General features: G+C 63.3%; 4 protein-coding genes across 17 annotated transcripts; 3 read left to right on the forward strand and 1 right to left on the reverse strand.

Annotated features, from left to right (window-relative positions):
* SLC52A2 (solute carrier family 52 member 2) lies at nt 1-3,557 on the reverse strand. 12 transcript variants are annotated; one of them, XM_027560508.1, is made up of 6 exons: nt 3,238-3,557; nt 2,223-2,335; nt 1,814-2,006; nt 839-1,712; nt 621-744; nt 1-543 (listed from the first exon to the last, which is right to left on the reverse strand). In XM_027560508.1, the coding sequence occupies exons 3-6, from the start codon at nt 1,941-1,943 to the stop codon at nt 16-18; spliced, it is 1,656 nt and encodes a 551-aa protein (XP_027416309.1). In that variant the 5' UTR covers nt 1,944-2,006; nt 2,223-2,335; nt 3,238-3,557; the 3' UTR covers nt 1-15. The 12 variants fall into 12 exon arrangements, with proteins under 12 accessions (XP_027416309.1, XP_027416308.1, XP_027416317.1 ...); XM_027560507.1 differs by lacking the exon at nt 3,238-3,557 and adding an exon at nt 2,644-2,715; XM_027560516.1 differs by lacking the exon at nt 3,238-3,557 and having other exon boundaries at nt 839-1,206; nt 1,597-1,712; nt 2,223-2,686.
* Nucleotides 2,760-5,820, forward strand: FBXL6 (F-box and leucine rich repeat protein 6). 3 transcript variants are annotated; one of them, XM_027560545.1, is made up of 9 exons: nt 2,760-3,228; nt 3,489-3,647; nt 3,811-3,874; nt 4,165-4,296; nt 4,371-4,478; nt 4,565-4,678; nt 4,747-4,978; nt 5,066-5,312; nt 5,575-5,820. In XM_027560545.1, the coding sequence occupies exons 1-9, from the start codon at nt 2,831-2,833 to the stop codon at nt 5,723-5,725; spliced, it is 1,605 nt and encodes a 534-aa protein (XP_027416346.1). In that variant the 5' UTR covers nt 2,760-2,830; the 3' UTR covers nt 5,726-5,820. The 3 variants fall into 3 exon arrangements, with proteins under 3 accessions (XP_027416346.1, XP_027416347.1, XP_027416348.1); XM_027560546.1 differs by having other exon boundaries at nt 4,783-4,978; XM_027560547.1 differs by having other exon boundaries at nt 4,565-4,597.
* A 421-nt stretch (nt 5,821-6,241) lies between these two features.
* Nucleotides 6,242-8,596, forward strand: TMEM249 (transmembrane protein 249). The gene is made up of 8 exons (XM_027561709.1): nt 6,242-6,380; nt 6,464-6,486; nt 6,636-6,833; nt 6,908-7,058; nt 7,413-7,507; nt 7,613-7,808; nt 7,966-8,051; nt 8,295-8,596. The coding sequence occupies exons 1-8, from the start codon at nt 6,242-6,244 to the stop codon at nt 8,475-8,477; spliced, it is 1,071 nt and encodes a 356-aa protein (XP_027417510.1). The 3' UTR covers nt 8,478-8,596.
* Nucleotides 8,597-15,693: 7,097 nt separating this feature from the next.
* Nucleotides 15,694-22,058, forward strand: SCRT1 (scratch family transcriptional repressor 1). The gene is made up of 2 exons (XM_027560576.1): nt 15,694-16,544; nt 18,498-22,058. The coding sequence occupies exons 1-2, from the start codon at nt 16,430-16,432 to the stop codon at nt 19,439-19,441; spliced, it is 1,059 nt and encodes a 352-aa protein (XP_027416377.1). The 5' UTR covers nt 15,694-16,429; the 3' UTR covers nt 19,442-22,058.
* Nucleotides 22,059-23,507: the final 1,449 nt, after the last annotated feature.

Here is a 23,507-nt window from a genome sequence, read left to right on the forward strand (position 1 = left end):
CAGATCAGAGGAAGTCTATCTGCACCGTAAAAGTTGTTCCTGGGATTGACTCCAACTCACGGAATAAAAATGCTTTATTGTACAAATCCCACACAAATCCTGGGCCAAGTCCATGTCTCCAGATGGGCCATGGCTCTGAGCCTGCTGTGTCCTCCACCTGCCTGCAGTGCCAGGTTCGCCTGTGGAGTGTGCAACTGTCCGTGAGCAGGCCGCATGTGAGGTGGGCCTCTCCAGGCAGTGGACAGGCAGTCTCTGTGGCACCCTGAAGACAGGTGGGGGGAGCAGAGTCCCCCCCAACACTAGGCTTAGGGGCCACAGGGGTCCACGCAGTCCTTCCCGCTGTGGAACACTTGGTAGATGCTGGTGGGAGGGAACATGGCCACGGCGCCGAGCAGGGAGCCCACCTGGATGGCCACGCCAGCGGCCAGCAACGCCGGCTGGCCCCCACCATGCAGGAGCGAGCTGGCAGCCACCTTCACGTACGAGAACACGCCCAGACACAGAATCCACGACACCACCTGGGAGGGTGAACATAGTAGCAGGCTGAGCAGAGACGCCCTGCTCTAAGGCAAACCCCTCCTGATGGCCACCCTTTTTGTTGCCCTGTCCCAATTACTCACCACAAGGACCACCCCTGCAGAGGTGCCCACCAGGGGTGGGCAGGGACTCAGGACTGCCAGTGCCATCAGGTAGGCCCCAAAGAACATGCCCAGCAGAGAAAGACCGCCCAGCCCTGCCAAGGACCTGCCAAGGGCGAGTCAAAACTCAGAGCTGGCTGTGCCTGGCCCAGGCCCTAACCCCGAAATCCCATCCCGAGGGGCCTGGGCTCCCTGTGTACCTGCACAGAACACCCATGGCTAGAAAGCAGGCGAGTGGGTTGGCAGCACTGCCCAGCACCACAGCCAAGTGGTAGGCGAGGCGCCCGTAAGGCAAGCAGGAATAGCTCTGCACAGCGGGCAGCACGCCGTTGGTCAGAGCGTTGGTGACGGCCAACAGGCCCAGCAGGAAGGCACCGTGGGTGGAGAGCAGCCTGGGGCCCACAGGTTCTGGGCTGGGGGTGGCGTCTGCCGCCGGGCTGGGGGGTTCCTGCAGGGGCGAGGCCTCTTCCTCTTCCTCCTCCTCCGCTCCTAGGGTTCCCACCCGCAGGCCAGGCCCTGGGCCGCCCGTGGGTACAGACGGCGGCAGTGGCAACAGCAGCAGGAGACCCTGAAAGGCGGCAGCTGAAATGACCAATAGGGTGGACAAGATCCCAAAGAAGGTGCTGGCAGGAAAACGCTCTGGGAAGTAGAGGGGGGGCCCAGGGGTGCCATTGGTGGGGGTTGGTGGGCACTCGAGGCGGCCCACACCCTGCACTAGAGCCAGCACGCAGGGTAGCAGAGCGCTGAGGCCTTGGCCCAGAAAGAAGGACCGCAAGAAGGGAGGTGGCAGGCGGCTCAGGAAAGGCAGGAAAGTGACGTTAGAGGCACAGCAGGCCAGCGCCAGCACGAAGGCCAGTGCCAGGAAGGCCACAGAGTGCTCCTGCCCCGCCACTGTGGTCACCTGCGGCCACAAGGGGGCCAGCAGGGCCGTGCCCACCACGCTCAGTGCCTGCACCACCTGGATGGGGACCCGCTCGCCCTTGCCCGGGGCCAGCCGTTTCCACATGGTCACCACCAGGAGACCCAGGTTCCCCAGAGCCACAAGCACACAGAGGTAGGAGGGGAGACTCCAACCTGCAAGGAAAGAAAGGAGGCAGCTGTGTCAGAGGCAGGACGCCCAGGGAAGGAAAGGAGCTGCAGCTTCGGCACCCCCCAACCCGCACCCCCCCACTCACCCTCGGGTAGGTTCTTCACCACCACAGGGAGCTCCACCCAGATACCATTGACTGCAGCCCATGAGCCCATGCCAAAGAGGGCTACGAGCAGGTGGGTCAACACCAGACGGCCCAGCGGGGGTGCTGCCATTCAGACCAAGGCTGGCGCCTCCAGGACAGGGCAAAGGTCACAGCCAGCTCTTCTTTTCCCCACCTAGGTCCAAAGATGCTTCGGTTCTGGGAACTGAAAACCTGGTCTGGCTTGAAGGGAACACACTCGCATGCAGGATCACGACAGAAAAACACAAAACCGGAGTAAGGAGAGGACCAGGGAGCCAAGACCAGGGATACTGAGTGGGGTGCCAGGGGTGGGGAATGGGAGGTAGGAGGGGCCAAGCAAACCCGGGACACGACACCAGGATACACATACCCCCGCGGGCAGACAGAGTAGCGGGAAGCGCCGAAGCCCAGGGCAGAATGAGTAAAAGAGGGAGGATGACCTTCGGGTCTGAGTGGCCGAGACCGCCGCCACCACACTCGCACCTATGGACATGGAACAAGGACTCCGGGACAGGGCACCGCACACCGCTGCGGCTTCTGCGAGCCGCGGGACAGTCGGAGCCGAGTCGGGGCTAGGCGGTGTGACCGCGGCGGGCACCGCCCCGCCCTACGTCGGGGAGCCGGGGAGTGCCGACCGGTGCGCCCAAGTCCCGCGCCTCCGGGTCCTGAACCTGCGCGCTGCCAGGCCCGGCGGCCGTCCGTCCAGCCACCCTCTGAGGGCGCCGCCTCCGCCCAGGGCTACGACAGTAGAACTAAGACGCAGTTGAGCCGGAGCGAGAGCCTCAACTCACCCTCCCAGACTCGTCGAACGCGCTCTCCCGACCGGCCCCAGCGCCGGAAGCCCCGCCCCGGAAGTTAGATGCTGAGCCCGAGCGAGGGGCTGGCCCGGGGTCCAGGCCCCGCCCCGGTCACGCCCTTCCGCCTCAGGCCCCCGCCCCTTCCGTCCCCGGCGCGGAATCTGGAGCGCGGCGGGCGGTTATGGCTTCAGGGACTGCAGGGCGGGCCCGCCGGGCCCGGCGCAGAGTCCGGGTCGTGCACCCGGCCGCGGCGCGGACCCGCTCGGCGGAAGACTGGTGGTGGGATCGACTTGCTCCGAGCGGCTCAGGGTACCACCTGCTGCAGTCAGACAGCATGCTGCTGGTGCTGCCAGGCCCGGGGCCCGCCCGCCCCCGCGCGCAGAGGCGCGCCGCCCGCCGAGCTCAGCGGCTGCGGTCCCCGGGGTCCCGTGCGGCCGAGGCCAAACCCAGGACCGCGCCCGCGCCCACGCCGCTGCAGGAGCCCGACCCGGGCTGGGGTGACCGCGTTCCCCTGGAAATCCTGCTGCAAATTTTCGGGTTGCTGGTGGCGGCTGATGGGCCTATACCATTTCTCGGCAGGTACCCTACCCTTTGCGCGCAGCACCGTAGCTCAGGCCGACCGAATAGGCACGCAGCGGGGGCCCGAGCGCCCACACACGTGTCCACGGCAGCAGCCTCTCAGGGTCTACTTGGAACACCCGGGGCCACACTTTGAACTGACCGCGCCGCTGTGAGAGTTGGGAGGGGCAGGTCCCTCTTAGGAAACCCCACAGCGGCAGCCAATGAGGGCGAGCGTCGGCCACAGAAAGCCCAGCCCCTCACTAGATCCTTTCTCCCAGGGCTGCGCGCGTGTGCCGCCGCTGGAACGAGGCCGCCTCCCAGCCTGCACTCTGGCACACCCTGACCCTGTCTCCCCCGCTGGCTGGCCGCCCCGCTAAGAGTGGGGCCAAGGCTGAGAAAAAGCTCCTTTCTTCCCTGGAGTGGCTTATGCCCAATCGGTGAGGAATTCCATCTTTTTCTTACTCCCTCACGTCACTTTTGTGTTGTGTGAAAGCCCCAGGCCCCTTCCTGCATTCCTGCACAAAGGGGATGGGCGGGGAGAACGCTGGCAGAAGGGAAGCAAGGAAACGGCCTGCAGCTCTGCCTCTGCTGTCGGCCCAGGTTCTCACAGCTCCAGAGGCTGACTCTCATCCACTGGAAGTCCCAGCTACACCCTGTGTTGAAGGTGAGAGCGTGAGGCTGCCCTACACGCCAGCCATGACACTTTGGGGTTGCCCAGTACTTCCAGGAAGTGAGTCAGGTACCGTGGGGGCCCAGTGATGCCCCATGAGGATGCCTGCTTGGTTTTCTTTTCCTGGCATCTCCTCCAGGAGGGAGGAGTGAGAAGTGGGAGCACCCAGGTAGGCCTGGAATGGCCAGAAAGGAGCTCATTGCTGAGACAGTGAAGTGGCGTTGGCACCAGCCATTGGTCTCTTTCCCTTCTCCAACCCCCAGCTGGCCCTCTGTCTTCCACAGCTGGTTAGCGAGTCCTGTCCTCGGCTCAGCTTCCTCAAGCTTTCTGACTGTCATGGTGTGACCCCTGACGCTCTGATCATGCTAGCCAAAGCCTGCCCTCAGCTCCACAGCCTGGACATACAGCACTCAATGGTGAGCCCTATGTCCCCAGGGGCCCCAAGGAAGCCTGGGCTGAGGTGGCAGGTACCCCTGTGCTGGGTCCCTAGGTGGAGTCCACGGCTGTGGTAGGCTTCTTGGAGGAAGCTGGACCCCGAATGCAGAAGCTGTGGCTGACCTACAACTCCCAGACAACAGCCATCTTGGGTGCACTGCTGGTAGGTTGGTGACAGCCAGGAGCAGAGCTGGGTGCCAAGCCAGGGACTGCCAGACGCCCGACCTCGTGTTCTCCCCACCTCTACAGGGCAGCTGCTGCCCACAGCTCCAGGTCCTGGAGGTGAGCACTGGCCTCAACCACAACATCACTCCCCTCCAGCTGCCTGTAGAGGCCCTGCAGAAAGGCTGCCCTCAGCTGCAGGTACCTGACGCCCCACCTCTTGCACCTGTCACCCCCCTCCCCATCTGCAGCCTGGGCCTCGCTCCTAGGTGCTGCGGCTGTTGAACCTGATGTGGCTGCCCAAGCCTTCCGGGCGAGCGATGACTCCTGGCCCAGGTTTTCCCAGCCTTGAGGAGCTCTGCCTTGCTAGCTCCACCTGTAACTTTGTGAGCAACGAGGTCCTGGGCCGCCTGCTCCACGGCTCCCCTCACCTGCGCCTGCTGGATCTGCGCGGCTGTGCTCGGATCACGCCTGCTGGCCTGCACGATCTGCCGTGTCAGGGTCAGTGCTTCCTGGGTGGCAGGTGGGCAGGCAGGATGCAGGGATCCTTCCCCACCCAAAGCTCATGCCCACTCCTCTTACCTCCAGAGCTGGAGCAGCTTCACCTGGGCCTGTACGGCATGTCAGACCGGCTGACTCTAGCCAAGGAAGGCAGCCCTCTGCTCACCCAGAAGTGGTGTCACAGTCTGCGGGAGCTGGACTTAAGTGGCCAGGGCTTCAGTGAGAAGGACCTGGAGCAGGCCTTAGCTGCCTTCTCAGGCACCCCTGGGGGCTCCCACCTGGCCCTGTGCTCCCTCAACCTCAGGGGCACTCGGGTCACACCGGGCACAGTCAGGTTAGCAACCCCCTAGTTCCGTGGAGCCAGTATAGCTTAGCCCCCATCCTGCGTGGCTTGCCAGTTCCAGGAGTCAGAAAACGGAGCCCATACTGGCCAAGTCCCTGCTTGGGGTTGGCCTCAGGGACACCCAGGGTACTGAGGGTGGGCCTTGATAGGTGTAAGGGGCATAGCCAGCTGTGGTGCAAGGGCAGCGAGGGCTCCCTAGACTGGCTCAGCCCTGCTGGTGCTTAACCTGCTGTGGCCTGCCCTGCCCCCACAGCTCTGTGATAAGCAGCTGCCCAGGTCTGCGGTACCTCAACCTGGAGTCCTGCCGTTGCCTTCCCCGGGGCCTGAAGCGGGCCTACAGGGGCCCAGAGGAAGTCCAATGGTGCCTGGAGCAGCTGCTCACCAGCCTCCCCTCCCCCAGCTAGCCAGCTTCAGGCCCCTCTGCCAGCCAGCCCTGCTCTGCCTCTTTTCCCAGTTTTGGATATTTGAGTGTTTTGTTATAATAAAACCCTTTTTGGAACTCTTGTGTGGTCTTTGGGATCAGAGTGAGGGGACAAGGGTTGTCCCTGAGGGAGGCTGTGCCTTGCCAGCTCACTCCTGGACTGAGTGCCTGTGCTTGTGTGCCCCATCCTAGGGCACTAAGGTGAGCTGCCTCTGATAGTATGTGAGGCTGACTAGGACAGAGCTGGCAATGGAGAGAGAGTGACCACGCCCAGTCATGGGCTCCTTGTGGGCACCTGCCTGCCGATTTCTCTCCAACTTAGGCTTGGGGTGTCTCTCTCTTAAGGCTGACCGACCCGAGTCAGGGACTAAAAGGCCGGGATGCGGGGCGGGGACTGGGGTGGGGGCGGGGCCGAAGCGAGGGGCCAGGCCAGAGCTGTGGCCGGATTTGGCGCTGGAATCGCAGGCTGAACCCGCCTGCAGGCGGCCCCAGGCCCTACATGGGGCGGGCTGTTCCGGGCCCGAGCCCTGAGGGAGCACGGGCTGGGTGCAAGCCCCCAGGGGTGCCTGAGAAGGCAGCTAAGGCCTGCTCCAGGTCCTTCTCACTGAAGCCCTGGCTACTCAAATCCAGCTCCCGCAGTCTGTGACACCACTTCTGGGTGAGCAGAGGGCTGCCTTCCTTGGGCTAGAGTCAGCCGGTCTGACATGCCGTACAGGCCCAGGTGAAGCTGCTCCAGCTCTGGAGGTGAGAGTTGTGGGCATGAGCTTTGGGTGGGGAAGGATCCCTGCATCCAGCCTGCCCACCTGCTACCCAGGAAGCACTGACCCTGACATGGCACATCGTGCAGGCCGGCAGGAGTGATTCGAGCACGTGATGTGAGTCAGGCTGTATAGGGGGCTTCCAGTGGGGTAGGGGCTAGCCGGGAAGTTCACGCCCACCACAACAGAATAGTCCCTTCTAGAACCCACTGCCCAGAGCTTCTAGAACCCGGCGCCGCGCAGCCTAGACCGCCACCTGGTGTCGCTCCCCTGTCTTCGCCTCAGAGCTCCTGCTCCTTCCTGACCGCAGCCCTGGAAGCATTATTCTCCCAGGTATGAGCGTAGCTGTGGGCAGTGGGTAGTGGCAACAGACGAGCCGCCCAGCTGACCGTCCGTACCCGACCCAGGCCCCCAAGGGCCGGTTCAGCGGACTGCCTACGACCTCTAGCGGTAAGCCCTTCCAGCTCTGGGCCCAAGGACTCTTCTGCACCGAGCGCAGCCTCGCCAGGCGCCTCAAGAACAACAGTTTCTACCCGTTCATGCAGCAGCAGCCCAACGGTGCGCGCGGACCGAAGTCAGGGACTGGGACTCCGACACTGAAGCGGGGAGACGCGGGGCGGGGATTGGAATCCGAATAGGGAGGGGAAGGGCGGGGCCAGAGCCTGGGTCAGGGCTGACGCGAGGGGCGGGGCCAGAGCCCGGGGAGGGGCGGGGCCGAAGCGAGGGGCTGGGCCAGAGCCCCGGGCCTGGCCTGCTGCTGCCCGATTAGGCTCCGGAACCGCAGGCTGGACCATGACCGAGGCCCGGGCCCTACGTGGGGCGGGCTGTTCCGGGCCCGAGCCCTGGCGCTGCCACCTCAGGCAGCGAGCAGGAGCCCGCTGTCCTCATGCGTCCTCGCCGCGTCGCCCCCAGTCTTCGTGCTCGAGTACTACCTGGACACGCTGTGGAAGGGGACGCTGCTCTTCATAGTATGCATCTTGCTCATCAGCTTCGGTCTCGTGAGCGAGGTCTGAGCTCCCGGGCCCGCCCCCACGACCTTCCTACCCCGGGGACCCGGCCCCGCCTCGCCACCGGCCCCGCGGCGGCTCAGGGAGTCCCCGCGGCGCCCGCAGGTGCAGAAGCAGGAGACCTGGGGCTTCCCTGCCTACGGCGTGGGCGTGGGCCTGTGGCTTATGATCTCGTCGCTGCCGCGGCGCCGCCTGGTGCTGAACCACGCGCGTGGCGTGTACCATTTCTCCATCCAGGGCCGCACCGTGTGTCAGGGCCCCATGCACCTGGTCTACGTGCGCCTGGCGCTCAACTCGGACGGTGATGCGAGGGAAGGGCCGCGGACTAGGGGAGGGCGCGCAAGGGACGGGAAGCCACGTGGAGTGGGGAGGGGCGGACACGCGGGCCCATACCCCGTCCCCGGAGCCCCACCCCCGCTCACCAGAGTCCGGGAGCTGAGCAACTTGCCCCTTACTAGCCTATCGAAGGTGCTTCTTCCAGCTGGTTCTGTGCGGCCACAAGCTGGAGCCGCTAGTGCTGGTGCAGCTGTCGGAGCGCTATGAGGTGCGTCCGACAGACAATCCTCTCCCCTCTCGGTCCAACGGGACTCCGACCACTGTTTGGGCTCTTAAGATGGGGACATTTCGCAGGTGGATGGTGCATACAACGGGCTCCTGGCCCGGGCCCTCAAGCTGGTCGCTGGCAGAGAGGGTGCCAGGGCTGACGGTCAGGGCTGGAGGTGCAGTTTGGCAAGGGGAGGGACGAGCAAGAGCTGACCTGACCGCCACTCGCCACCCGTTCACACAGCAAATGGAATATCTGGGCCGGTACATTGCCCGGAAGCTCAACATTAACTACTTTGACTGCCTGGCCACATCGTACCGGCACGTGGTCCGCCACTGGCCGCTGGGAACCACCTTCAGCCCGGGCATCGTGCTGCGCAAGACCGGTGCCTACGGGGGGAACCCTCAGTGGGACCCGGACGTGTGATGCTGCCAGCAGGCACCCACCCTTCTCCCACCCCAAGAGGCGTTCTGCCTTCCCCTCCAGTCCCCCGCCTCCACCCCCACCACTGGCCTTCTTCTCAATAAAGTGACCTCTTGCTTCAAGCCTGGGGGTTTTCTTTGTGCGAGTTGGGGCTGCCTCTTCAGGATCCTCCCCTCCTGCACAGCTCACAGGGCCTCAGGGAGCCTGCCAGGAAGCAATGGGGAGTTTGGGTTGGAAGATGGTAGTAGTGGGACTGAGCCTGACAAGCAGTCAGGCATCTAGGACATGTGTGGGACACACTGCCTTTCACGGTCAGTAGAAGTGCTGACCAATGAGCAGAATCCATGATTCAGAATCTGATTGGTCCAGTCTGGGCCAGATGCCCTTTCTAGTCCAATCAGAAATGAGACAAGGACACAGCCAAAGGTCAAGCCCTGTGTCTTCTGGTGGACTCCACTCCCCAGAGTTGCTGCTGCTGCGCCCGAGGCCAGAGCTCAAGGCCTGCTGGAGGACAGACCCATGGTGCCCCTGGAGCATGCTCCTGCCTGACTTGTGTGGCCCCAGTTCCACGTTCTCTGAGCAGTGGGTGTTTTTGCTTCCTGGGTGTTGGAGGCTGCTGTGGGAGCAGAGAAGTCACTTCGGTTTCCTGTCAGGGTTTTTCCTCAGGGCCATGCTCAACATGACCCCGGTCTGGTCTTTGTGCATCATGCCAGCTTAGTGTCCCTGGAACCAGGACCACCTGCATAATTTGCAGGGCCCCATGCAAAATGAAAATGCAGAAGTCCTTGTTAAAAAGTTATCAATTTCCAGATGGCAGCACTAGAGCATTAAACAAGCTCTGGCTCCTGGACCTCATGTCACATGCTCGTGACGGCTGCCCCTGCCTGGAACCCTGGCTCAGCACTGCTCACTTTTTGGCTGCCAGCATCTCTGCCCATCTCTGGAGTGGAGCCCAGAAGCTAGGCGAATGGCTTTAGGCAATCCCAGGGAGCAATTGTTGTTCATGGCTCAAGGCTAGGAACCCCTACTTCTCAGGAGGTGTTCTACCAGGAGATGGGCTCAAGAGGTTGGGCAGAACCCAGCTGTGGAGGTACTGGGATAGGTTGGGGGTCAGTGCAGCAAGGGAGGCATGGAGTGTGGAATGTGAGCCAGGGGCTTGGCTGCCTGGGTGAGTGCCTGTGACCAAGCCAGGCCTGGGATGCCCAGGCTGCCTGTCAGATGTGGACAGGGGCTAGAAAGGCATGCCAGCTGCCTGGGCTCCCAAAGCTTGGGCTCCGCTCGGTCAGTCAGTGAGACTTTAGGGTGGGCTTTGTTTCCACCCAGTGACCCAAAGCCTCTTCCCACTTGGAGCTGATGACCTAAGGGTGACCCAGGTTGAAGCACCTACTTCTTTGCTGGCAAAGTGGCTGGAGGAGGGTGGTGTTCCTTCAGCTAGGGGATCAGGGCTTTGCAAGGATTCAGCATTTGAGCTGACACGAGAAATTGCGGTCTTGTGGAGCTCTGGGGGAGAGACTTCTGGGAAGAGGAGGTGTGAGGTGCAATGCAGGGTAGAACTGGACGTGTAGAAGAAGACATGAGAAGACAGGCTGGGCTGAGGAAGGGGACCGGGGCCTCGGGAAATCACTGGGGAGTTGTAAGCACAGATGCACTGCCATCTGAGGAGGGTGTGGGGAAGGACCAGGAGGCTGCAGGAATTGTGCAGGGAGAGAAGGGCACAGGGGAACAGAGAGGATCGTAGGCAGGTCTGAGCCCCATTGAGGCCATAGCAGACAGGATTTGCAGGAGGGCTGGATGCAGGCTGGAAAGGAATCCAGGGTGGGACTTGAGCTGGGCAGGCAGAACAGTGAAGGAAGGACTCAAGGGTGGAGGACAAGTGGATACAAACAAGCACCCTGATCTCGGGTGCTTCAAACAGCAATGATGTACTTGTTGTCATGGTTTTGTGGGCTGGCTGGGCTCAGCTGTGCGGTTCCCCTCCGTATGTGTAGCTGCAATTGCTCATATGGCTGCATCAACTGGGATCTCAGTTGGAGCCAGAATGTCCAAGATGACCCCCATCCTCCAGGGCCTCTTTTCAAGTGGTGTGTCAATATTCAGCAGACTGTCTTGCTGCTGGTGTGCAAGAGGGAGTGTTGTAAGAGGACAAGACCCAGTGGGCCATAGTGTGCACCATCTGCATGCATCATTCATACTACATCCCAGTGGAGAAGCAAGTCATGTGGCCAAACCCAGAGCCAGAATGGGAAGGGTCTACCAAATGTGTGAACACCAGCAGGATCCTGGGAGCCACGAATGTAAGTAGCCCACCACAGTCCACCATCTGGCTCCTCCCAAGACCTCCAGCATCTCCTCCCATCCCAGAACTCAGCTCAGACTGCAAGTCCAAGATCTTGCATCTAAGTCAAGTCCACATACAGATGAGGTTTCTCAGGTGTCCTTTCTTGGGTATGGCCCTCTCAGGGGTCACTGTCCTTCGCTGCCCAGTACCAATGTCTTGAGGCCCATTGTTTCATTTATTTTGTCCAGTTTTGAAAAAATATTTATTTTTGGCTGCGCTGGGTCCTTGTTGTTGTGTGTGGGCTTTCTTTAGTTGTGGAGAGCAGGGGCTACTCTCTAGTTGCGGTGCTCAGGCTTCTCATTGCGGTACCTTCTCTTGTTGCAGAGTATGGGCTCTAGGGTGCCAGACTTTAGTAGTTGTGGCTTGTGAGCTACAGAGCACAGGCTCAGTGGCTGTGTTGCATGGACTTAGTTGCTCTGTGGCGTGTGGGATCCTTTGGGACCAGGGATCGAACGCGTGTCCCCTGCAAGGCAGATTCCTCACCACTGGACCACCAGGGAAGCCCTATTTTGTCCGGCTCTCTAGTTGTTCCAGGTAGGGTGGTAAATCTGGTTCTTGTCTGCACTCTGTGCTGGAAGTGACAGCCACCTTAGTTCCTCTGGAGCTCAACTAGTCTGATGCTTAAGTCAAGGCCTGACCCTCACCACCCTCTGCACTTTGGCTGAAGAGCTGGGAGCCTGCCTCAGTGCAGGCGACCAAGGGGCTGGGCCTTCAGCGGCTAGACAAAACTCTCCGGCCCTTGCTGTCCTCCCTCTGGGGCATCAGTAGAACTGAACCACAGCCATCGCACCCCCAGCCCTTCAGTGACTGCTGCTCCTCTATTTCCCGAACACCAGGTCCTGGGCCCGCTGCCGCGTTTCCTCCCTGCTGTGTGATCCCTGCTCACCACTGGCCAAAGGTCTAACCATTGGACCTCGGCCTTCTGCTTCCGCCTGAGTTCCGCCTGCACCATGGATGGGTCCTCGCTGCCAGCCAGGCAGTAGGCGAGTCTGCCCAAGTTCCTGCTGCCTGCCTTCTTGGAGTGTTTGTTCCTGATGCCTGTCTGGGTTCTCCAAGAGGGAACCACTGAGGCAGCAGTGTGAGGACATGCCCCTTGGTCAACCCCGAGGAGGAAAGAGAGGAAGCAGGAGGGCCGAGGCCAGCCCAGCACCCTGCGAGGGCTGAGGCATCAGAATGGCTCACCAGCATGACGTCACGCATCATGCTGAGATGCCAGGCCTTTGCGTCCTGCATTGATCAGCCATTGGGTGCTGGCCACAACTAGGAGGCTGGGATGTGGGGCCAGGGGCAACCCCTGGAGCCTCTGACAGCTGAAGGTGTCCCCCGTAGGCAGTGGAGCCAGAGTCCTTCCAGGAGGACAATAGAGACCATGTGTTATATGTGCACCCCAGAGAAAAGTCCCAGGAGTGGCAATGGGGAGTGGGACATAGGCCAGCAAGTGCTCAGAAGACTGACCAGTGCCCTTGGTGGGGAAGTGTGGTCTCAGGTTCCTGTGAGAGTGGCTGCCAGAGCCGACCTTGGTGGCCCCGCTGCTGGCCTTCCTCTGGTCGGTCACCTTTTCCCTCCTCCCCAGGGCTCACTCTGCCCCTGCTCTGGAGTCTCCTTTAAAACTCCCCAAAGAACACTCCTGGACTCAAGTGCCCCGTGACTTGATCGGGCAGACACTGTGTTAACACATGGAACTCGACACAGAGATGTTTCAGTTCTCTGGGAGTTACAGCTCAGGCTGAGGATGAGAGACAGAGGCTGTGAGCAGTTCTGGCAGCTGGATCCCTTGGACTGAGGAGGGACCTGGGCCACTTTGGGGAGGCTGGCCTCTCCAATAGCCAGCTGCAGACCCTGGACACAGCAGGCTAAGGGGATGTTCCTGCCCAAAAAGGAAGCAGGCAGGGTCTGGTGGGACTTCCTAGTATCCCCAGGCAGGGCTAGATTGACTCACAGCAGGAGGCAGGGGGTCTCTGATACAACAGCCAGACCCACCTGCTCTCATGTCTTTATTTCCTAAGAGAAAAGTGCCATTTTGTGATAGGGGGAGGGACAGAAAGGAGGCCAGATTGGCTGTGAACTGGTCTTAGGTGATGGTGGTGACAGGCACACAGTCTGACGCTCTACACTTTCGTGCATATCTAATATTTTCTATAATGAAATGTAAAAAGAAACAAAACAAACCCCCAAACCTGAATTTGCATATTTGTTGTTTAATGTCTTTTCTGGTGAAGTCTCATTTCTTGTGTAGTAAGATACCTGCGAGTGTCCCGCTAAAGTCTAACTTTTTGGTTACCTGGGACCTGCCAGGCCTCACATGCCTAGAAGCAGAGGCAGGCAGAGGAACAGAACCAACACCAAATCCTTCCCATCTGACATGGATGAGGAGCTGCTGCTGCAGTGTGAAACAGGACGGGGCAACCGAGACCTTCAGGCTGAGAGGCTCCTCGGGGCGCAGCATGTGCATACACCTGGAGTGCTGGAGTGCACGGAACCACTGGGTCTGCCACTGAGACCCCGGTCTCTTCTTCTGCAGCAAGGCCCCTTATACCTCCAGCTCCCAGTGGAAGACTCATGGTGGCCTGAGGGGAAGGGGCTGCAACTTTCCAAAAGTGTTAGTATCTCCAACTGTCCTTTCCCAGCCTCTCCCTGGTGGGCTGGACCCGATCGTGGGGCACAGTGACCTCAACCTCAGGATGCCTGAAAAGAGGCAGGCAAGGAGGACTAAGTAATTGCTCACGGGCCCCATGTGTGCTCCACACCACGGCCGTTCTGGACTGATGGCCAGGGCCTAGGCCCAGCTGCCCCTCCCTGCTGGACGCCCCAGGGGCTGCAGGCTCTACCCACAAGAGGGCAAGCAAGGGCGGCCCAGACGATCCCCTTGGGAGCGCCTGGCCGGGGGACACATGTGTCGGTGCTCTGACACCGCCCTGTCATTAAGAGCGTTGGGAGCCAGGGGATGGGAAATTGACAGAGAGGCAGGAACTGGCAACCAGGAGCCGGGGAAGGAGAAACAGAGAAGTTGGCTGAAGGAAGACAGAAATGAGGGAAAAGTGGAGGGCGATGGAGGAATGGGACTGAGGAAAGAGGTGGCGGAGTGGGGCCAAAGGGTGGGCCAGGGGAGTGAAAGAGGACGAGGTGGAGGAACAAAAGCGCATGACAGACGACCGGGCGATGGGACCAACGGAGGGGGACAGGGACGCGGTCCGACTGCAGTGTTGGGGCGGACTTTGCGGGAGGTGGGGAGCTCCGGCTGAAGGGACTGCGCCTGGCACGTCCCGCTGGCGCCCCGAGGGTTCGCCCGGTAATTAGGCCTCGGTCCAGATGGGCCCCCAGTCCCGCAATCAAAATGCTAATTGGCCCCGCGCCTCCGGCTGCGCCTCCGCTGGGACCCCCGGGAAGGGGCAAAGATGAACCGCTCGGCCGAGGGGGATCCCTGCCCCCACCCCCACTGCGGTCCCGCCGGCTGCGGCTCCGCGATAAGGGGGCGGCCGCGTCCCGCCCCCGCCCCTCGGGAGCACCAGCCACGCAAGATGAATATCCCGCCGCCGTCACAAAGCGGGCCTGCGGTCCCTGCCGCGCCCCGCGCCGGGCCGGTTCGCTTACAGCCACGCTCGCTCGGCTCCTCTGTTGCGACGCTAGGTAAAGCCGAGAGATCCGCGGAGGGCGGGGAGCCGCCGAAAGCGCGCCTCCAGAGCGGCCCTCCCGCCGCGCGCCCGGCCGGGTCCGCGGGCCCGACCAGCAGCCCCGCACAAGGTCACCGCTCGCCGCGACGGGTACGCGCACCCCCGCCTCGCACGCGCTCCCGGCTGGGGCGCGCCCGCACACTCCCGGGGCCGCCCCTGCGACCTTGGTCCCCAGAGACAGCGGGCCGCGTGGGGGCGCGCTCGGAGCAGGGAGACCCGAGCCACGGGCGGGGGTGCGTGAGGGGACAATGGCGGCGCCGGGCCCTAATTGGGGACATATGTCCCCGCGCGCGGCCATTGTGCGGCCCGGAACTCCCCGCACCCCCGCGCCAGCCATTGGTCACTGGGCCTGACGTCATGCGGGCTGCAAACTCTGGGCGGGCGGCCGGGGGAAGGGTTATCCGCCTGGTTGCGGGGCCGCGTGGGGGAGCTGCAGGCGCGCGGGAGGGCGGAAAACCACCAGTGAAACCGAATTTCTGGAGCAAGGGCACAGCAGCCCCTCTCCGCCTTCACACTCCTCTCGCTGCGACGCCGCTGCGCTCGACCTCCGCCCCTTGGGGGAAGGGCGGGGGTGCAGAAGGCCTCTCCAGCGGGCACGGGGTCAGCCCGGGTGACCGAGCGGCAGGGACACACTGCGGCACGGGGTGCGCGCAGCACTTCCACACGGCGCTTTCGCTGCCTCAGCATTCGCTGCTTCTCCGCTCGCCTCCCCCACCTGCCCCCGCAGATCCCTCGCCTCCACACCCGACAGCTGGGCTGGCCGGACCGACCATTCTGGGGTCCGCCCTGTGTTCTTCCCTCAAAGATCCCGAGTCCGGGCTCGTGGGCCCCAGGCCTGCTCCCACCTCTCCTCCCACGCCGCACAATGCTGCGGACATCTGGGCCTCCGTTCCCGGAACCTCTCGGGGGAACTCCACACGAGCTGGAGCCGCGGCATCCCCAAGACCCCTCCCAGGAGACCCTGGCGGGGGCCAGGCCCCGCGCAGCCATTTCCGCCGTCCTCTCCCCCATCCCTCCCTCCCCCTGCTGTCGCTCCTGGGCTTTAAAAGCCGGAGGCTGGGCCGGGCCGCAGGCAGAGGCGGCCGCGGGCGCAGGAGGCTGGGCCCGGGAGCTGTCCGAGCGCCGAGCCCCGCCCCCGAAGCCCCCATCCCTCCCTCCCACCTTCCCTCGGCCCGCCCTCCCCGAGCACCCCTCCCCCCCAGGACCCCCGCCCCCCGCCCGCCGCCGTCGCCGCCGCCGCTCGCTCCGGCTGCAGAACAATAAAGCAAGGCTCCCAGAGACCCCCGCAGAGGACCCCCGCCCGGCGGCCGAGCCCCCGCGGCCCGCCCCTCGCCGCTCCCTCTGGCTGTGCGCGCCCGGTCGCTGGCCGAGGTGCTGGCCGGGCCGGCGCTGGCCGCGGTGCTGAAGCTGCCGGCGCTACCGCCGCCGCCGCCTTCTCCAGGCCCCGCGCCGCTACCTCCGGGGGCATGGGGGGTCGCTGACTGAAGCTCCGCCGCGGCGGCGGGGGGGAGGGGAAGGGGGCCGCGGAGCCGGGCCAGCCCTGCACCCACTCGCAGCCTCCGGGCCCGGGACGGAGCCGCTCCCCCCCCCCTCCCCGCCCCCCCAGCCTCCTCCCCCGCCTGTCCAGGGGCGGCACTGCGGGCTGGGAAGCCGGGACCAGAGGAGGAAAGGAAGGAAGGAAGGAAGAGAAGAGAGAAGAGAAGAGCAGTGAAGAATAGAAGAAGAGAAGGAAGGAAGGAGAAAAAGAGGGGTCCGGAGCAGCAGAGGAGGAAACGCAGGACGGGCAGGCAGGAGAGAGGACGGCACCGTGCGGCAGCATCCAGAGGCCAGAGTGGGGACCCGTGCTGCCTCAGCCGCTCCTCGGATGGTGACGGGGCCCCGCCGCGGCCGCAGCCCCCCCGCGTCCCGGCTCCGCAGGCCCACAGCGCCGGAGCCCCGCAGGAATCATGCCCAGATCCTTCCTGGTCAAGAAGGTCAAACTTGACACATTCTCCTCGGCAGACCTCGAGAGCTCCTACGGGCGCGCCCGGAGCGACCTCGGCGTGCGACTGCAGGAGAAAGGTGCGAGTTGGTATGGGGCTGGGGCGGCGGGCGAGGGGCTCAGTGCTGGAAGGAGTAGAGGGTCAGAGAGTGGGGCTGGAGGGACCAGGAACCCCAGGCTATAGGCTCGGAGGAATCAGAACCAGCAGGAGGCAGTGTCTGAAGCGGACTTGGGAGGGGATGGGGATGGGGGTGGGGAGAGGGGAACGCAGAGGTAGGCCAGAACGGAGCCAAGGCTGAGCAGGGAGAACATGGATGCAGGAAAGAATGTGGGGAACAGGGGTCAGGAACAGGAGGAACACACTGACCCGCGCCCTGACCAACACAGAATGGACCCTGCTGCCATGTCAGGAACCAGCAATGTATGCAAACCACACTCAGAAACAGCCTGCCTCAGAACCGTCTTCTTTTCTTTGGCTGCACCTCTAGCCCCCTCTTCTAGGGCCAGCAGGGAAGTGCTAGGAGCTCCAGGGAGTAGCCATGTGGTCCAGTGGGGGCCGCCCACCTATCGGGGCAGAGGCAGTAGCAGTGCCCCCATCCCTGGAGCAGGGTCAGGGAGAAGGGTGTGGGCAGGTGGGCTGTGGGCAGGGAAGTCCAAGTGCTGGAGGCAGGGGGAGGCTCTTTGTGCTAGGGCGCCCAAATTCAAGGACAATTGCTAGCAAGTGGGCAAGGGGGCTGGGAGTGCCAGCAGCCTGGGGTGGAAAATAAGTGTGACCTGCAGGAGCATAAGCCTGTGTTCAAGCCTGTGTGCACATGTGACTGCGTGTGGCCATGTGACTATGTGCACTTGTGTGTGACCCTGTATCAGTGTGTGCCTGTCTGTGTGCCACTACATGGGACCATGTGACTCTGAGGCCGTGATGTGCCCATGTGATTGGCAACCCCAGCTGAGAGTGTGTCTGGTTGGCTACATGTCTGACCCTGCGTGAGTAGGTGGTGCAGGCCTGGCTCAGGGTGCGGCCCACCCTGAGGGGACTCCAGAATTTACAGTCTGAGAGGCTGAGGGTAACTCTGAAGAAGCCAGACTCTGCGTCGTGCGGGGTGTGTATTTGTGACTTTGAGGTTGTGAGATCCATCTCATGCCTTGAGAACAACCGCAGTTGCAGGCATGAATAATGCTGCCTGCCTGCAGCTTGTCTCTGTGAAGGTGTCCACTGGTGCGTGCCCTGGCACTGCCTCCAACACAGTGTCTTCCTGGTCACCTTTCCTGGGGTTCAGGAAGGCCCCACAAAGGATTAGGGCCTGGGGAGAGGGAGTAATGTGGAACAAGGTGGTACCCAACGGTGCAGGATGACGGAAAGGAGTGGTGGGGAGAAACAAGAGTGGATGGAGGGAGACAGGGCTGGAACGGAAGGTGGTCAAATCTAGTGAGTAGTGGGAGACCTGGAAGATGAAAGGGAGGTAGAATTCTCCAGGGCTTGTTGGGAGACCCCGAGCACCAGAACAGGTGAGCATCGAGGCTGGACACAGGCTCTGGGCACGGTGGATGAGCCAGTGGGAACCGTGAGAGCAGGAGCGACGGGGTCCCTGGACAGGCGGTCCTGGCTTTGTGCGCTGCGGTTCTGCAGTGTGTTGCATAATCAAGGAAAACTGCTGAAGTGGGGAGAACCCGAGGGGGAGGGAGAGGGGGAGGGGAGGAGGGGAAGGAGGGCGAGGGAAGCGCCGCCCCTCCCCCCTGACCTTGAAGCTCCGCGGAAGGTGGGGGGGCGGGCAGCCGCGCCCGAAGATGCGAGTCTTTCCCTCCTCCAGCGAGGGCGGGGTGCAGCCCGGCCGGGCCCTGGCTCATCTCTCCTCTCTCTCCTCCCTTCCCCGCCGTCGCCATCCTCCCTGCCCCGCTCTCCCTCGGCCCCTTCTCCTTTGTCCTCCCCGTTCCCTTCTGGCCGGCCCCGGTGTCTCTTGCCACCCTCCTGTGTGTCTTGCCTGCTGCCCTGTTCCCCTCCCGCTGTCTGCCTGTCTGTCCGCCTCGGCCCTTAGGATACCTCAACGACTACGCGGGGCCCGCCTCCGTCTACGATGGCGATGCCGAGGCGGCCTTGCTCAAAGGGCCATCCCCGGAGCCCATGTACGCTGCGGCCGTGCGGGGAGAGCTGGGCCCGGCGGCCGCGGGCTCGGCGCCGCCGCCCACCCCGCGCCCGGAGCTGGCCACAGCCGCTGGTGGCTACATCAACGGCGACGCGGCGGTCAGCGAGGGCTACGCAGCTGACGCCTTCTTCATCACCGACGGGCGCTCCCGTCGTAAGGCAGCCAACGCCAGCGCCGCCGCCGCCCCCTCCGCAGCCTCGGCGCCGGCCCCAGACGGCGACGGCGGAGGCGGGGTCGGGGCGGGCACGCGCGGTGCGGGGTCGGGGGCTGGGGGTCGGGGCGGCGCGCGCGCGGGTGCGGGCACCGAGGCCCGCGCGGGGCCTGGGGCCGGCAGCTCAGGAGGCCGGCACGCGTGCGGCGAGTGCGGCAAAACGTATGCCACGTCGTCTAACCTGAGCCGCCACAAGCAGACGCACCGCAGCCTGGACAGCCAGCTGGCGCGGCGCTGCCCAACGTGCGGCAAGGTGTACGTGTCCATGCCGGCCATGGCCATGCACCTGCTCACGCACGACCTGCGCCACAAGTGCGGCGTGTGCGGCAAGGCCTTCTCGCGGCCCTGGCTGCTGCAGGGCCACATGCGTTCCCACACCGGCGAGAAGCCCTTCGGCTGCGCGCACTGCGGCAAGGCCTTCGCCGACCGCTCCAACCTGCGCGCGCACATGCAGACGCACTCCGCCTTCAAGCACTTCCAGTGCAAGCGCTGCAAGAAGAGCTTCGCGCTCAAGTCCTATCTCAACAAGCACTACGAGTCGGCCTGCTTCAAGGGCGCCGCCGCCGGCGGTCCCTCGGCCCCTGCGCCCACCGCGCCGCCGCAGCTTAGCCCTGTGCAGGCCTAGGGCGGCGGTACCTCCGCCAGCCGGGTTGGCTCTCAGCAATACGGGCCCCCAGGGAGGTCTCCGCCGGCGACCAGGCGGAGGGGCCGGAGGGCGGGCCCCTCCTCACAGCAATAGGGGGAGGGGGCCCGGCCCCGCCCCGCCCGCCAGGGGCCTTCCCGGCCCCTTCAAGCAATAGGGTCCCGAGGGGAGACCCACCCCGAGCCCCCTCCCTTCCCCTCCAGGGTGCCCCAGGCTTTTTCCCAGCAATAGGGTCGAGGAGACCCAGAACCGAACCTCATCTCCGAGTTAGGTCTCTGAGACCGGGGTGGGGTGAGGTAGGGAGCGCCCCCTCCTCCCTCTTCTGCGCCCCTGGATCGCGTGGCAGAGACTCAGGTCTTCCCCACCCCTTCCCAAGCCTTCCAGAGCCCGGCCTGCGGCCTAGACGTCGGGGAGCAACAACGGGGGAGGAGCAGGGTGAGGGGCGCAGAGGCTACCTGCGCCTCCTTCTCGGTGTCCGCTGAGCCCCGGGAGTGTTAGACGAGTGCGGATCGGGGACTGGGGCGGACGGCGGCACCTCTCTCCCTTGGGTTCCTTCCGGGGCCTCAGTCCGAGCCGCTTTCCTACCCTTGCCTCGCATCCTCTGCCCAAATCCGAATTCTTCCAGCCCAGCTTCCCGGGCTCTGTCCTCCATAACGAATAATAATGACGCATATCAAACCGCATGGACTTATCCGACCTCCTCAGATCCCGCTCCCGCCCTGCCCTGGGGCCCCCTCCCTCGTACCCGGGCATTCGGTGTTGGAGGACGGATTCCTGGGGCCTGGCAGGCAGGCCTGGGCACGGCCCTCTACACACCTCTCTGTATTCGCTTTGCGGGTAAAGCCCCCTAGGGGGGTTGCGGATGCGTCGGGTTTTCTTTCTGTATTTGTACGTTTTATTTATGAACGGATTGCACTCGGGTCCGGGAAGGGGCGCAGAAGCCCCTATCCTTCCCGCCGACGCCGGGGGCTTGGGACGTCCAGGATCACTTTCCCCGCCCCCGAACCCCGCCCACCTGGGCTCCGCCTCTCGGGAGCCGCAGGCCCCGCCTCTCAAAGGCCGGCCCCCTCCCGGAGCCCCAGACCCCGCCCTCACTCTGTTGCCAACTTACACCCGTCTATGCCAAAGCCTCGGCGGCGACCCCGCCCCAAGGGCCCGCCCCATTGGCCGCCGCCTTTGTGACGTCACTGCATGCAGCCCCAGTGCCCCTCCCGTCCCTTCCCGGAGCTGCCCGCTCCCAGTCCCTCTTAGTTAGTCCGAAGCCGACTATAGAGCAATAATGCGCACTGCATGCGAAGCTGCCGCCGCCTCTAGAGTTACTGAGAATCAGGTATCCCCCCGCCCTACCCACCCCATAGGCCCCTAGATCAGGGACGCTGCGCGGGGCCGGACGCGCAGACTTTCTCCCCCCTCTCCTGCTCTTCCCTCCCTCCCCTCCCCCCCCTCCCACGGCAGAGGCCGGCGGGTGTAATGGTTTCAGGGGCGGGGCGGGGTGTTTGTCCCCAAGACCCCTCCTTCAGTCGTCCATCACCCACCCATACTTCATTAGGCACCTACTATGTGCCAGGCCCACTGCTGAGTCCGCCAGGGGTGCGGCGACCTGCGGGAAGGTGCATGTTGATGAGGGATCCAACCGGCTTCGGTGGGCCAGGGATGGTCACAGGTGCAGAGAGAGCCGCGGTCCCTAGACCCAAGCGTGGGCCCCTCACTCCTCCCCACCCCAGCTGGGGCCAGTGCTAGGCACAGGGGGCTCTGCTTTGACTTGGGCCCGGGTCCTCAGCTCAGGTGGCACAGACCCGGGCCCCAAGGCCCAGTGCCACCCATACCGAATCCCATTCCTTCCATCCCTTGGCAATGGCAGCTTTGTCACGTCAGGCCAGGGTCCCAGGTCAGAGGACAAGGTGCATGCTGGAGCATTTGACCTGGCCAGCCCTATCCCAGTGGGTACCAGGCCCAGCGGCTCCCACAGGGGTGGACCCGGGCCTCAGGGCCCGGCACAGCAGGGCTCATGTCCAAGACCCCTCCATCCCAGCTCAGTGTTCACACAGCTCCCAGGCCGGGGCCTGCCCACTTGTGCTGGGCACACCCGCATGCACAGGCACACACAGGTGCCCCACCCTACCCTACACGCCTATCTACCTACCTACCTAAGGAGAAGGCCGGAGGGCCGTGGGCCGGCCAGGGTCTCCCGCTTCTCCCCACACCCCGCCGCCGTGGAAAGCCATGGGCCCCCTCCCGCCCCTGTAACTAAGCAGCACAATAACCGACTTAGCGAATTCAGGTAGAAGGAACGTTTAGGTAGCACCTATTTTGTACTGATTCTATAAGTAGGGCCCGAGATGCGGGGGCCCTCGGGTGGGGGCTGCGGCCGCCGGCCTGCCTTGCCCCCACCCCCGCCTGCACCCCGCCGCCTTGTACATACTCCCACCCGGAACAGGCCGGGATTTTTACTCGGGCTGCGCCCCTCTTCCGCCCCCGTTTGGGGCCGGGCCGGCCGGACAGACGGACGGACGGACAGACCTCCTTCCTAAGCACAATAGCACCAGCTCCCCGGAGCGCCGCACCTCCACGAGGAGAATAAATGCCACTCTTGATAGAACTTGGAGTGTCGGGCTGATGTATACAAGGCTGGGCCCGCGCCGCAGGAGACACTGAGGAGTCTGGGGGGCATCTTTCTGGGCCTGCAGCATCTCAGAGGCCAGGCAGGTGCAGGCCCTGCGCTGGGAGTGGCAGTCTACCCATGCAGCCCTGGAGTCTCACAGCTGCCTTTTGGGCATGTGTTTTCTTTGGCAAGAGGACAGTCTTCCACCCTGGAGGGCCGGCTCGGCAGACCAAATGCAAGAGGACACTCCTGAAGGCAAAGCAGCTGGCTTTCCTCCCATGGCAGGTAAATCTTCTCTGTGCCAGGAAGTGCGGAGCCTAAGTCAAGTCTAGCCCAGGACTGATCTAGAACGGCCACAGTGGGTACAGCAGGGCCTGTAAATCCTGTGGCCTGGGGTATCCTCACTCTTCTGTTAAGACCTCCTGCTGCCCCGACAGGCCTGACAACCAACAACAAGCCTTCCTCAATGCCACTAGAGAAATGGGAAGTGCAGACCCCTTCCTGCAGCCTGCTTTCCACATCCTGACTTCCAGATTCAGGGGACATGTCCCCACACTGAGGAGGCTTTCCTTGGTAGCTGGACCAGGCTGGTTGTGGGGAGGAGATACCCAAGGAATAAGAACCTCCCATGGCCACCCCCAGCCCTTAGGCTCTAGACAGGGTGAGTCAAGTTGAGAAGATGAATGGCAGGGCTGTGCTGGGCTCAGACAACCAAGGAACATAGACTCCTGCCCCAGCAAATGCCCTTGGTAACCAGGTAGGTAGGCATGAGCTAAGAGGCTCCAAATCTTTGCAGACATGTGGTCAAACTGGATCAGCCCAGGGCCAGCACAGCTGTCTGCACCCTGGCAGGGGACAGGCCCACCAGACTCCACTGGTGTGGACAGCAGGAAAGCCTGACCTGCAGTAGACCTGCTGCTTCAGGGTGGGATCACCTGAGGTGGGCACCCCCTTCTGGGGAGCACTGTCAGCCTTCATAACCTCAGGATGAAAGCCCCCAGTATTGGTAGAGCTTAGGTAGGCATCATTGCCCAATCTGCATATGAAGAGTCTGACCCTCAGGGAGAGAAGCAGCTTGCCAAGGGCTGCCTTTGACTTAAGCCCTGCTCCAGTTGGGCTTCCCTGGTGGCTCAGACCCTAAAGAATCTGCCTGCAATGTGGGAAACCTGGGTTCAGTCCCTGGGACGGGAAGATCCCCTGGAGAAGGGATGGCAACCCACTCCAGTGTTCTTGCCTGAGAATCCCACGGACAGAGGAGCCTGGCGGGCTGCAGTCCATGGAGTCGCAAAGAGTCGGACACGACTGAGCAACTAACACTTTCACTTTCTGCCCCAATACCCCACCCATCTGAACCTGAATACCTGAGTGGGTCCCACTGGCAGGAAGAGAGGCTCCTAGAGGCCCAGTCCTCCCCAAGGCTCCTCAGCTTTGGGGCCTGGATTGACT

Source organism: Bos indicus x Bos taurus, chromosome 14, assembly GCF_003369695.1.
Source record: "Bos indicus x Bos taurus breed Angus x Brahman F1 hybrid chromosome 14, Bos_hybrid_MaternalHap_v2.0, whole genome shotgun sequence".
Classification (NCBI taxonomy): domain Eukaryota; kingdom Metazoa; phylum Chordata; class Mammalia; order Artiodactyla; family Bovidae; genus Bos; species Bos indicus x Bos taurus.

Excerpts from the sequence above, each read along its gene's own strand:
- SLC52A2 (XM_027560508.1), bottom strand. The coding sequence starts at position 1,943 with ATGGCAGCACCCCCGCTGGGCCGTCTGGTGTTGACCCACCTGCTCGTA. Across the intron at positions 1,713-1,813 it reads GGTGAAGAACCTACCCGAGG|GTTGGAGTCTCCCCTCCTAC; the intron begins GTGAGTGGGGGG and ends CTTTCCTTGCAG. Across the intron at positions 745-838 it reads GCCATGGGTGTTCTGTGCAG|GTCCTTGGCAGGGCTGGGCG; the intron begins GTACACAGGGAG and ends CGCCCTTGGCAG.
- TMEM249 (XM_027561709.1), top strand. The coding sequence starts at position 6,242 with ATGGGGCGGGCTGTTCCGGGCCCGAGCCCTGAGGGAGCACGGGCTGGG. Across the intron at positions 6,381-6,463 it reads ACTCAAATCCAGCTCCCGCA|GTGAAGCTGCTCCAGCTCTG; the intron begins GTCTGTGACACC and ends GTACAGGCCCAG. Across the intron at positions 6,487-6,635 it reads AAGCTGCTCCAGCTCTGGAG|GGGGCTTCCAGTGGGGTAGG; the intron begins GTGAGAGTTGTG and ends CAGGCTGTATAG.
- SCRT1 (XM_027560576.1), top strand. The coding sequence starts at position 16,430 with ATGCCCAGATCCTTCCTGGTCAAGAAGGTCAAACTTGACACATTCTCC. Across the intron at positions 16,545-18,497 it reads CGTGCGACTGCAGGAGAAAG|GATACCTCAACGACTACGCG; the intron begins GTGCGAGTTGGT and ends CTCGGCCCTTAG.
- FBXL6 (XM_027560545.1), top strand. The coding sequence starts at position 2,831 with ATGGCTTCAGGGACTGCAGGGCGGGCCCGCCGGGCCCGGCGCAGAGTC. Across the intron at positions 3,648-3,810 it reads GAGTGGCTTATGCCCAATCG|GTTCTCACAGCTCCAGAGGC; the intron begins GTGAGGAATTCC and ends CTGTCGGCCCAG. Across the intron at positions 3,875-4,164 it reads AGCTACACCCTGTGTTGAAG|CTGGTTAGCGAGTCCTGTCC; the intron begins GTGAGAGCGTGA and ends TGTCTTCCACAG.